The following is a 12489-nucleotide window of genomic DNA, read 5'->3' as shown; positions in this document are numbered from 1 at the left end:
GACTGAACTGGAATTGTGAGACGGACACCCTCAGCCTCAAGCACTGACCCATTGACTATGGAGAGCCCACTATGAGGAACATATATCGAACCCTGGCTAGTCAGTACGACCCACTTGGGTTCATCATTCCCTTCACCACCAGGGCCAAGATTATTGTACAGCAACTCTGGGACAAGCATCGAGATTGGGATGACCCCCAGTTACCTCATGATTTGCTGCACCAGTGGAAGACATGGAAGGGGGAGTTGGTGCATTTATCAGAGTTAACATTGCCACGATGTTACACACTGCCGCACATGGATCTGTCTGACATTGCAAGAGAGGTACATATCTTTTGCGATGCATCAGAGCGAGCCTATGGCTCTGTGGCTTACCTGAGATCAGAAGATCATTGTGGTAATGCGAAGCTGTCATTCCTCATGGCCAGATCACGGGTTGCTCCAAGGAAGCAGATATCTATTCCCAGACTCGAACTCTGCGCTGCACTCACTGGAGCCCAGCTCGCAAAGCTACTTCAGACAGAGCTAACGTTCAAGGTGACCACATGTACGCTGTGGTCTAATTCAACCACTGTCCTCAAGTGGTTGCATTCCACATCCTGCCATTTCAAGGTGTTTGTTGGCACCAGGATTACAGAAATTCAAGAGCTTACTAACCCCAAAGACTGGCGATATGTGGATTCCAGAGGTGGGACCAAGTCATTGTTTTGCAAGTCTCAAGTAAGTCTCAAGACTTTATCCTCAAGTCTCAAGTCAAGTCTCAAGTAATGTCAGGCAAGTCAGAGTCGAGTCTCAAGTCACTGGTGTAAAAGTCCAAGTAAAGTCACAAGTCTGAAATTTTGAATTTCAAGTCCTTTCGAGTCTTTAAAAAAAAACGAAAAAAAGCATGTTGCAGTTATATGCTAAATGTAAATATTAGACCATGTAATTTTTAAATCTGTGTTTTTCTCAACACATAACAAAATAGTGAACTTAGAAAATATACACAAATTGTGAAATTGCACCTCTTTAAAATGCAGCTCAATTAAACCTAGCTCCAAGAATAATTTTCACCAACAGTTCTGAGATAAGCTGCATGTTATTCTTGGATGCGGTTGTAGGACTGGCTTTAAAATCGCATGACAAAAATATCATACATAAATAAATGATTTTTTTTTTAAAAATATCATTAAAAAAAAAAAACTGCATCACCAACGTAGCCTGGAAAACATTTGCTAGTTAGATGAAGTCAGCTATCTCATCGTAGCATATTTATATGCATATTTATAATCATACGGTTCTTGGAGTGAGTGCATACACTCATGAAGTTTAGTAACTTCCGGTCACAGCAACAAGCCCAGGTACAGTTTACTGACGGATGGGTGCAGGACCTTGAAATGCACCGTGTAGAAAGTAAAGACCATCGTACGTATCATAAGTTTACCAGTCTCACAAATCGTCGTCATAAATACACATTCGTTAACCGTTTATTAATAGGACCTTTGAGCTCAATGGTAATTAATTAGCAGTGGAAATAATTTCTGGTAGCATCACAGAAATGTAGCAGTGACAATAATACTGTATGCTGTAATCGTACTGGACAATTAGTGATACAAAACAACTGTTTTATCCTGTGAATAAAAGTATATGTTTTTGTCAATGTACCATAATAACAGAAGCGAAACGCAATATTGTGTCAGGACAATTCACTATTTATGCACAATAAACACAATAAATAAAGGAGCATAGCGCGACAATTTCTGTTCAGCGCCAGACTTGCTTGTAACCTATATCACCAATTATGTTAAGAAAAATGACGTATTAACTACAACAGCAGACTGACCTTTGTGGAAATGCTTGGAGCAGACTAACCTGTGAGCTGGAGTGTTCTGGGACGTTATAATTGGTCTTTGAATGGCTGCAATCCAGTCGCCTCTTTGTTACTTCGGAAACATGGCTCGAACAATTTCTCTTCAACGACGTAATCCGATAACAACCGATCTCTTTACTCGTCGGCTTCCCGTGGCTGTCATGCGACCGGCTATTGCAGTTAATAATACAACAGCTTCTTGACATTTTTGTGTTTCTTTTTATCGATGTATAACTGATTTTAATTGAAAGCCTGCGTGCGCTAGTACCGCTTGCCACGAGTTCCCAGAATCCTTTGCGGTTCTACCCGTGAATGACGTCACATTTTCAATCTCTATATAATATGCATGTTAAATTTTATATTTGGGGTAAAATATCAAGTCTTTTCAAGTAAACCGGTTCAAGTCCAATTCAAGTCCCAAGTCATTGGTGTAAAAGTCCAAGTCAAGTCACAAGTCTTAGAACATTTTTTCAAGTCAAGTCTAAAGTCATAAAATTAATGACTCGAGTCTGACTCGAGTCCAAGTCATGTGACTCGAGTCCACACCTCTGGTGGATTCTACAAGAAACCCAGCTGATGACATCACAAGGGGCAAAAATCTCACTGAACTGGCCAGCCCAAATAGGTGGACTCAAGGACCAGATTTCCTCCTCCTACCTCCTGACCAGTGGCCCTCCTGCCCATCGTTGGGTACATCAGACCCAGAGGATGGCATCGAGCTAAAACGCTCTGCCATATGTCATATGGCTAACACGACCCCGGGTAATCAAACCCCAGAGGCCCAGCGGTTCAACACATGGGCAGAATTAGTAGAAGCCACAGCTAAGGAGATTCAAAATGCAGCAATGCAGGGTGACCCAGCTGGGAGTAACTCACCTACTGCAGGGGCCTACACCGAGGCAGAGCAACAGATCTTGAGACAGATTCAGATGGACTGTTTCCCAGAGGACTACCACCTACTACAAGCAGGCAAACCTATACCGGCTAACAGTCGGCTGCTATGCCTAGCACCGCAGTATGATGCCAATCATAGACTGATCCGGGTTGGTGGCAGGCTGCGGCGAGCAGAGAGCCTTGATCTGTCTGTTGTACACCCTGTGGTCCTGGATCCCACCCATGTGTATACCAGACTACTTATTCAAGATGTGGATGCACGTCTCGGTCATCCTGGCCCAGAGAGAGTATTCGCTGAGCTTCGGCGGACTGTATGGATCCTGCGAGGTAGAGAGGCCGTTAAGCGGCACCAACATAGTTGCATGGATTGCTGTAGGTGGAGGGCAAACCCAGCTTCTCAGCAAATGGCTGACCTGCCGCCTGTCCGCCTCAGGCTGTTCAAACCTGCCTTCTATTCGACTGGCATGGACTGCTTTGGTCCTTTCTGGATCAAGATAGGCAGACGCAGGGTGAAGCGATGGGGCATTTTGTTTAAGTGCCTCACTACTCGGGCCGTCCATGTAGACCTCCTGACATCCATCGACACTGACTCCTTTCTGATGGCCTTCCGAAGGTTCATTGCGAGAAGAGGGAAACCGGCAGAAGTTTACTCGGATCAGGGGACAAACTTCAAAGGAGGGGAAAAGGAGCTCCAGCAGGCGTTCTCCATCATGAGTCCGGACCTCCAGCAGAAACTGGCTAAGCAGCAGGTTCGTTTCCGCTTCAATCCACCTGCAGCACCCCACTTTGGAGGCACTTGGGAAAGAGAAATCCGCTCTATCAAAAACACCTTATACACCTCTGTTGGCTCTCAAACAGTGAGTGAGGAAGTACTCAGGACCCTTCTTACAGAAATCGAGGGTATCCTGAATGCCAAACCCCTAGGTTATGTTTCTGCTGATGTGGCTGACATCGATCCAGTGACCCCTAACTACTTGCTCATCGGGCGGCCTGACAGCTCCCTACCTCAGGTAGTGTATCCCGAAGAAGAAGCGCTAGGGAGGCGAAGATGGAGACATTCGCAAATCCTGGTGGACAGATTCTGGTCATTTTTCATCAGACACTATTTGCCTAATCTCCAAACTCGCATGAAGTGGCAGAGACCCATGGAGGACATAACAGAGGGAGCGGTTGTTCTGCTGGTGGATCCACAGCTACCCAGAGCATCATGGCAGATTGGGAGAGTGACGAAGATTCTTACTGGTTCTGATGGCCACACCAGAACAGCAGAGGTGAAGATACGTGACAAAACATACACCCGGCCTATAGTACGTCTGATTGTGCTTCCGGCGATCAAGGATGAGGATGACCAGGTGGGGGAGCCCTCGTCTGTATAAACAGCCTTTCCATGGGGCCAATTTGCACCGCAAATTGGGGGGCGGCTATGTTGGAAAGGCTGTCAGCTGTGTGGGGGGGGGCCCTTGTGGCGAGAGAGCACAGTTGGACTATTGAGCACATGTTCCAGTGATCAGAGTTGAAGCTAACACATAGCAAGAGCCGCCTGGCAGACTGACTCTGCAGGGGATGTCTACACACGGTGTGAGTTGTGTGCGTCGCTAAAGAACTGTGAGTAGACGTGGAGCCATGCCTGAAAAGGACAGTTTTAGTCTTTTATGCCAATTAGACATTTAGTGGATGTAGAAGTGCAATGTGTATCGACCTGTTCGCTATGTGGCTAGTTCATGCTACTAATGCTACCTGTTATGCTACATACCTGCTGGCTGTAAGCTAAACGATTTGGTGTTTGTGATATATTGTTGTTGGGTGTATTGGCAATCAATGTCATGTACTGTAAGGGTTTGGGAGTAGTGTGTGAAACTCGTGCATGTAGATGTTCATATAGGAATTCCCATTTGTAGTTCTGGTTAGATTCGAAGAACGCTAATGCATCATAATTCATGACTTAGATGTTTATTACATTCAGTATTCTGTATATGTTCTGTTCACAGACCACACACACCCACACCCCTCACCACTCTGTAAGCCTGCGGTTGCATTACTGTGTTGCTGTACTGTGCTGTTAAGCTGAGGAATCACAGTAAAGACGGTATAACCTTTATCTGTGCGTCCTGTGTGTTCTGACCGACACCCCAAGGTGAACACCACTGCTATTCAGCCAACGCCTATACAGCCCTGGGTTCAACCCAAATTAACAAACAAAGTTCACCAAACTCACACAGTTTACATTCTGTATGTTTCCATCTTTACCAGCCACACTCTAACTGCATTTAAGAAAATAATCCTTAGAAATCGTTGTTTTTCTCTTTTGTAATTGATGATAATTCAGTGAATATACTGCGCTGCTTCCTTTTATTGCGTCACACATTGCTTTAAGTTTTTCAGTGTCCAGTTATTTTTTACTGCTGTTTGAATTCTCTGTATGTTTGACCCTGTAGACTGTTTGATGGACTGCTTGTCTTCCTGTTTGTTACCGCCGCCTGTTTTTTAATAAAGATTTGGATTTCTGACTTTAACACAGCCTCTGCGTGTCCTCCCTTTGTGTCCTCTTCCTCTGTGAATGTGTTGCATGTGTCACAGATTCATTTTATTAACAGTTTTCCCACAGTGAGTTGCATCAGCATTCATTCACAGCACATTTCAGAAGGATTCAGATTAATACAGTGATCTTACAGTCAGAATGATCCTGACAGAGTGCCACTGTAAATGATCTTTCGTCAGGTAAATTTTAAAGTTCAGTATTTCAAAGCAGGAGTTATGAAGAATCATACTGGAAGACAATCAACTTTTAGTGTTTTCCGCATATTAATTATTCTGAAATAGAGACGGTGACCCTAACTGTACAGAAGCACTAAACAACTGACAATCTAACAGACATCATTGGCCCGAGCTGTCATGCACAGTGAGTCTGATCCTTTGCTGTGAGAGTATGAAAAGCATGTTTCTGGTCAGTTTGGAAGAAATAATATCACAATGTTGATCTTTCTTTCCAATATTCCTTGTCTTTTACAACATAAACTGTGATCAAAGGTACTTATGTTCACAGCATGTAATAATACTGACAGTCCAGGGCATTGTGGTCTGTTGAGCTAGGGTTAGGGTTAGGGTTAGCAATTCAGACATATGTAATCAATATTAAACATCTCTGACGTGGGCCACTGTTGGGAAATCCATACCAGGCTGGAACGAGTCAAGGTAGGTGAGCATCCACGAGAAGACACAGCAGATGCATCCTACTAATACTGACAGGACCAGGAGACTCCAGAAACCAAGCATCTTCTCTTCAGTGCCATCCTCTCCTGTCACCCTCTCTGCTCGCAGCTCTTTGAGTATGGGGTGGAGAAGGGCGCAGAGAAACCCTTATTACTAATTTGTATTATAATTCAATTTTCATGAAATATTCATATTCAGTATTGGTCCTTTTATATTAATAACCACGTATCCACCCAGGCTCATGGTGGGGCAGGGCTCTGTCCTGGGATGCTTGAGTACAAGGTAATGTACACCCTGACCAGGTATCCAGTCTGTCAGAATTGTTTTCAATATTTGGTTCAAAAACATGAGTGACAACAAAAATCCAACTAGGATTCTTGCATATGATGAATGAAGTCTGTCTTTGACTGTATTGTCCAGCTGATCCATCAAACCCCCAGCAGGTGAATCTTATTCATGACATAACACGGCAACAATGTAAAAAATGAAACAGCAACAGTCTAAATGTAAAGTGCATTCTAAACTCCTCTTCAATAAATCATATGCAAAGAGTCATTCAGGACTGTAAAACGTGAACTACAGAACCCAGAGTCTTCATCATTAAATCTCTGGTTGCTTCATTTTTCTATCCTATATCAGACACTATAAGGTTAGGTTAGGTAAACTTGCATTCTCATGGTGAGGCAAAGTGCTTTATGTGTGTGTGTGCGTGTCATGAACGGCTATAAAAGGCCTATAATTAAAGAACAAAGCGGGGTTTGAGTTCGAGTTGCGGCAGACTGTCACTACTAGTAAATGGAACGCAGCCTTCCTATGGCGGACAGCTAATAACAGGAATCGGACGCGGTCCAGCCAAGTCCACAGCAACCACCATAGCAACCACCTAGCATGACCTTAAAAACATATTCTGTCTTCATAACTATCAAAAACATGAAACGATTTGAAAAGTGTTTAAGTGTTACAGCTGCAGAGAGCTATGGCGGTATCTTTGGAAGCTGTTTACATAGCTAATAATATACGATGTAACCATGGAGACAGTCAGTCTGAGCTAGCGGTGCATGTTTACTACAGTGAATAAGGTGATTGCGTGCACAGCGTCCACATGCTGCAGAGGGTAAAGACATTACTTCAATATTGTTTTATATTGATATATATTTGCCTTCTGTTGACCATCACCTCAGGTTCACCATTACAGTTTCAGCAGACAGATGCACACTGTCTAAATATCAACACATTCAAAACTCATGTCTCAGAAATAAGCACAGCTGTTCATGTTTGTCATTAGAGTTTTATTTGTAAGAAAATTATGAACTTCATATTGTGCATCAAATAAAAGAACATTTCACAACTCTGAGTCAACAGAAACAGGTAACAGAAATGTCTCTAATGTAGACATGTACAGTGTAGTGTAAGCATTAAAAGATCATAAAGGAAACACTAACATTTATGTCAAACTAATTGTAATAAAAAAATGAACAGGTGCTTTATAGATTTAAAAGAAAGAATCTGAAAACAACGATTTTTTGGTCTAAGTGATCAAAGTAGAAAACAGAACTAATGTTCAAAAACAAACCGTAGCTGCACTAATATTACACATCTCCATTGTTGTGGTGAACAGACATGTTGCTTTTAAAACCACATGCAGTGTGTGACCGTGACTGTTCACTGAGACCATGAACGCCACTTCGCTGAAGCCTTCGCCTTCTTCTTCTAAATTGGAAGCAGAAGGAGCACGAGCTGCTTTGATCTACTGAAAGGAAAAAGCAGAACATCTGAGCTGAAACCAGTCAGCTGAAATCATTAAGACAGGAACAATCATTCAATGCAGTGTCTCAGGTGGCTTAGCCTGTTACAACTGTTGATACAAGCTAAATACGGTTAACACACAGTGTCAGGGAGCTCCAGTGTGGGAACTAGTGGCTTTACGTTTGTAGTCATTTAACTTTCATCCATTCATTCATTTAATTCAGGAGGAAGAAATGTCAGGTTGATGCAGGCTGGTTACATGCATTTGGTCCCATGCTGTCTTTAACTAAATGACTTGGTTCATTTTATGGCTGGGCTGTATGTGGGGTTATATCATGTTATTTGGGCAGGAGTACCTGTCCTCTGTTAGACTTAGAAAGTTTCTCCATAAGTAGAGTTTCTAACTCTTCTAGCACATCTGTGGCTGACAGCTTTTTGGTGGCTCTTTTTACCCCACACTGGTTGTGAGTGTGTAAATAGCCCCACTAGTTCTTTTGGGTTGCAGTTAACTTGGGAGGAAGAGGTAGGTCTGCCATGACTAGATGTATAACAATTATCAAATTTCATAATGCATGCATATATCTCTATAAACCTGGCCTGAGGGCTGCCATTTTTTACATTCAGTTATTTCTTTGTTGAATCTAAATAATGAATGTGTTACAGTTAAACTGATACTGGTCAGTGTAAATGGCTCATTGGGACACAGAAACCTTTAAATTAAACCCTATCACCTGATATCGAGTGTCAAACAATATCAAAGCTGTAAAAGCTGTTTACAGTCAGAATTTATAAAAACTATGATTGTAAATAAATTCAAACAAGTGAGCTTTTCTCTTTGGGCTGAATATCAACACTGTGATTTCTTAGACTGTAAGCTTTACTTTAGCACAACCAGTTGCAGAAGCTGCCACTCCAAATGTCTTTTGATAACAAGAAAAAAATACCTTTTCAGTACACGGCCTGAAGTTCTTCTCCGAAATCTTCTGCAATCGGCTTTGTCTGCTGGTTTGAAGACAATAAACCACAAAAAAGATGATTTAGTCACTTTGTCTGTGTCATGCAGCTTGAATGTGTCGTGTAACGATGTTGAATAGCCGTCGTTATCCCTCTGCTGCGTCAGTAGGATTGTACTGTACAGCATCTCATTGATATGTGAGGAATGCTAATGTAACACGATAACAGACTTACATCATTAAAACATAAAGGGCAGGAGATATTTAGATATTTTTATATTTATATTACATTTTATAGCTGACGGATATTACTAAATAGATAGAATTTACTAAATAGCTGGATGAACATGAAAAATATGTCTATAATAACAAATGACCATGAGAGCCAGTAGAATTAATTCAACTGGACACTCGAAAGACGTCCTTAAATGCTCTTTAAGTGGCAGAACAAACGAACAAACAGTTAATCGCTTACTTGAGATTAAATCTGCTCAGCTACTTTGAAAACAGTTTATAAGTGGTTCCTCCTTTAACAGGATGACTGCTCAGGGGTAAGGCCATCATGCAGTCCAGCAACCTTTATGGTTCTGCTTTGATTCACCAGGAACTATTAGGGAAACCTTCCAGCGCCTCCTGTGAAAGACACAGGCATAAACACACAAACATTTATTAACATGTTCCACAGTCTTCCAGTTTGATTTTCTCATCCTGTGGACAACAACATACATGGATGCAGGTTTATTGTTAACTTTTGTAAGGTTTATTTAGTGAACATATCCAGCTGCAGCTCCACTGTGATCCTGAACTGGATAAGCACTTAAGAAAATGTGTCAATAAATGCACATACATCAACTTACTATATTTATCCAAACAGACGGGACCAATAATGCTTCACTGAGTTAGAGACTTTAACAGTCTCTTCTATGTAAGAATGTCTCGTGCTGATAGACCTGCAAACTTGACAACAAAGGTTTTTCAGACTACATGTAGCTGTCCTCTATGTCAGCTCACACATTTACATTTATGTCACACTTATTTCTGCTTTCCCATTTTATAATTATTACTTACATTTTGATTAGATACCTTGAGTTTGTAAATGATCAGATTAGATAATTGGAATACAATGTATCCAATTCAGGGTTGCGGGAGGATGAAGCCTATCCCAGCTGATACAGGACAAAGACAGGCTGCCAGTTTATTGCAGGGCTAACACAATATGTGTAACAGAAAATCCACTTAAATGTTTGATATTTCTTATAATAATCATAATTATGACTATTATTTAAAGGTTTCTTTATAAATACATTTTGATTTTTTATAACCTCTAAAATATAAACCTGAGCTGTTTCAGATTCTGACCTCACTGCAGCTCCCTCTTGGAAGTACGTCTGCTTCTTGTCTACCCCCAGTGTTGACCGCCTGCCCTTGATATCACGTACTGTACCTGAGGAACAAAAAAGGACAAACACTTGCCTTCATTTAAGAAGTACATTCATACAGAGGTAATCTATGGAAACACACTAGTTCACCCTTTGGGAGAAATCAGTTCCTGTGAAACATTTCTGTAAATGAACATCATGTGGAAAATGAATGAAATGAGTTCTTCAGGTGACTCAGCAGTCCCACACTGACAAATGAAATCTAGTTAAACTATTAAGCATATTTGCTCTTCTGAAATCTGTGTTAAACAACAACAAACATAAATTAGTAACAAAAATACAGCTGAGTAGAGGCTTTACAAACCACCAGAAGCTATAATGCTAAATTTTAATCTTCAAATGTTTCTGAGCCGTCTTCAACCTGCTTTTAACACATTAAAGTCCCACAGTCAATGCAGCCTGACCCAATCCTAGATGTTCAGCACACAGAGAGTCACTGATCCTTTGCAGTATTACAGAGTCTGGCAGTCTTTGCATGATGTCCACGTCACTGTAAGTTTCTAGCTGACTCTCAGGTGTGACAGGTGTGCCAGCAGGAAAGAGTAATAATAACCTGCATCCTGAGGTTTGTCATGCAGGATTAAATTTACAGTGGCTTTGTTCACACAGCTAGGATTGTATTTTACACTGACCCTGGGTCAGTATAAGTATCATACAGTTTAAACGAAGCACTGAAACTTGCACATATTTATTATAGATGCACTGAAGCTAATCGAGATATTTGCTGTCAATCTGTGGCTGCGATTAATCACTTTACTGAAAACTTTATTAACTAGTAACTTCATCAGTCATGACAGAAGCTAATATTTCTGTGCTAACATCGTTTAAACAGTAACAGCTTTACTCCAATATAAGCTAACGTTTAAGCTAGCACCATAAAGACGGTAAAACACGTAATAATATCTACAAATGCATCTTAAAGCTGTTATATTAGCACTCTGTGTATTACTAAGATAACCACGTTAACATTACTGACACTCGCTGACTTTTAACAGTCATTCTATAAATGCTGTCCATTTAAATGGTCTTACCTGTACACACTGCATATCCACCGGATTCCAGCCAGAGTGGATTCTGGAGTCTTCCCACGCTCCTGTTAGTGATCCTCCATCTGAATGGATGAGAACAACCTTCTGAAAAATCCAGCAGGAGATGGCCCATATCTATGGGACTGATTTGTGCTAATAACGCCCATTGTATGGACTGATAACAGCCGAAGCGGGTGAATAAAGTCACCCAGTAGCTAGCTGTGCCATTACCCAGCATACATCACTCCCTCCATAAATGCAATAAACGATACAAAAGTATCGTTCTACCTGTTTTTCAGGTAGTTGTTTACATTATATAATTTATTGTGTTCTGTATACGTCACTACACTGTGATTTGGAAAATGTCTAAATATGCCGACAACAGGCACTTCCGCGGCAATCTCTTCAATCGGAGGACCCTTCACTCAATTCTCGACGCGAGGGGGGTACCCTGCGCGTCCATAAGTGAAGCAGAGGGAGCCTGACCATGCGTCACACGTTTGAGGAGTTGGGAGTGAGAACGTGTTGACCTGTGCAACCTGATTGGGTTATAGGTAATATCTCTTGATATCAGCAGTGAGAAGGACAGCAGCAAAAAGCAAAACTAAAGAAAAATCAGCCCAGATCAATAACGGGATAATTTCTTTGAAAAGTATGTATGTCTTGGTGTGAACATTTGTAATAAACACTGATCAGCAGTGAGTCTGCGGTGGCGCAGAAACCGATGGTTATAGATTGCTTCTCTTTCTTTGATCTGCCCACATAGGCTAACCATGCCAGCAATCGATGCATATTGAATCAGTTACCCAGGTGACACACAACAAACAATGCCAGCAAATGCGCGGGTCACACTTTGCTACGGACCTTATAAATCCAGCGGAGTAATACAACACAGGACCTTCCGCCTCCAGGGTCTCCAGGGTCTGTCTCATATCCAGCTTTATTGAGATTCATGCATGTCATGCTTGTCATCTGCCTTCGTCCATGTTATAAAACTTTTGTTTTGTTTTAATGACCGATCCAATATGTCTGCAGCCGCTCTGAGAGCGCGCGGGCACCTGTGCGTTTTGGAAGAAACACGCGAGTGGAATATTGTGGAGCTCGTGGTCAGCGGGGAGGTCGTTTTCACCTGTAACATAAAGGATCTAGAGTTTGGTAAGTTTGGTTGACTGGGATACATGTAAGGTTTGTGGGATTAACGTGGAGCTACAAATCAACTTAAAGTGATAGGTCGTGATGACGTCACTCAGTCTGAAAACCTTTTGGTTTTTGTTTTTCCCCAAAGGCGGAGATGGAAAACTGGACCCTGTTTGCAGAGAGGCTGTTGCTGCAGTGGAGAGTGCTTACTGAAAATAAACCCATATTTAAAAA

General features: G+C 41.8%; 1 protein-coding gene and 1 long non-coding RNA gene across 4 annotated transcripts; one reads left to right on the top strand and one right to left on the bottom strand.

Annotated features, from left to right (window-relative positions):
• Nucleotides 1-7030: 7030 nt before the first annotated feature.
• Nucleotides 7031-12489, top strand: c13h10orf53 (chromosome 13 C10orf53 homolog). 2 transcript variants are annotated; one of them, XM_026190355.1, is made up of 4 exons: nucleotides 7031-7066; nucleotides 11885-12039; nucleotides 12154-12273; nucleotides 12404-12489. In XM_026190355.1, the coding sequence occupies exons 2-4, from the start codon at nucleotides 11946-11948 to the stop codon at nucleotides 12466-12468; spliced, it is 279 nt and encodes a 92-aa protein (XP_026046140.1). In that variant the 5' UTR covers nucleotides 7031-7066; nucleotides 11885-11945; the 3' UTR covers nucleotides 12469-12489. The 2 variants fall into 2 exon arrangements, with proteins under 2 accessions (XP_026046140.1, XP_026046139.1); XM_026190354.1 differs by lacking the exon at nucleotides 7031-7066 and adding an exon at nucleotides 11492-11770.
• LOC113035082 (uncharacterized) lies at nucleotides 7156-10150 on the bottom strand. Of its 2 annotated transcripts, none has more exons than XR_003274278.1 (3): nucleotides 10011-10150; nucleotides 8643-9284; nucleotides 7156-7699 (listed from the first exon to the last, which is right to left on the bottom strand). It is a non-coding gene; the product is annotated as an uncharacterized LOC113035082 (long non-coding RNA). The 2 variants fall into 2 exon arrangements; XR_003274277.1 differs by having other exon boundaries at nucleotides 7157-7702.

The sequence above is a fragment of the Astatotilapia calliptera genome, chromosome 13 (assembly GCF_900246225.1).
Source record: "Astatotilapia calliptera chromosome 13, fAstCal1.2, whole genome shotgun sequence".
In the NCBI taxonomy this organism is placed as follows: Eukaryota; Metazoa; Chordata; class Actinopteri; order Cichliformes; family Cichlidae; genus Astatotilapia; species Astatotilapia calliptera.
Note: the sequence above shows the minus strand (reverse complement) of the source record. Positions and strands in the feature narration are given on the sequence as shown.

What these genes read in the sequence shown, in the direction of transcription:
- c13h10orf53 (XM_026190355.1), top strand. Translation starts at nt 11,946, where the DNA reads ATGCCAGCAAATGCGCGGGTCACACTTTGCTACGGACCTTATAAATCC. An exon ending in CCGCCTCCAGGGTCTCCAGG is followed by an intron (nt 12,040 to 12,153) that starts GTCTGTCTCATA and finishes ATATGTCTGCAG; the next exon opens with CCGCTCTGAGAGCGCGCGGG. An exon ending in CATAAAGGATCTAGAGTTTG is followed by an intron (nt 12,274 to 12,403) that starts GTAAGTTTGGTT and finishes TTTTCCCCAAAG; the next exon opens with GCGGAGATGGAAAACTGGAC.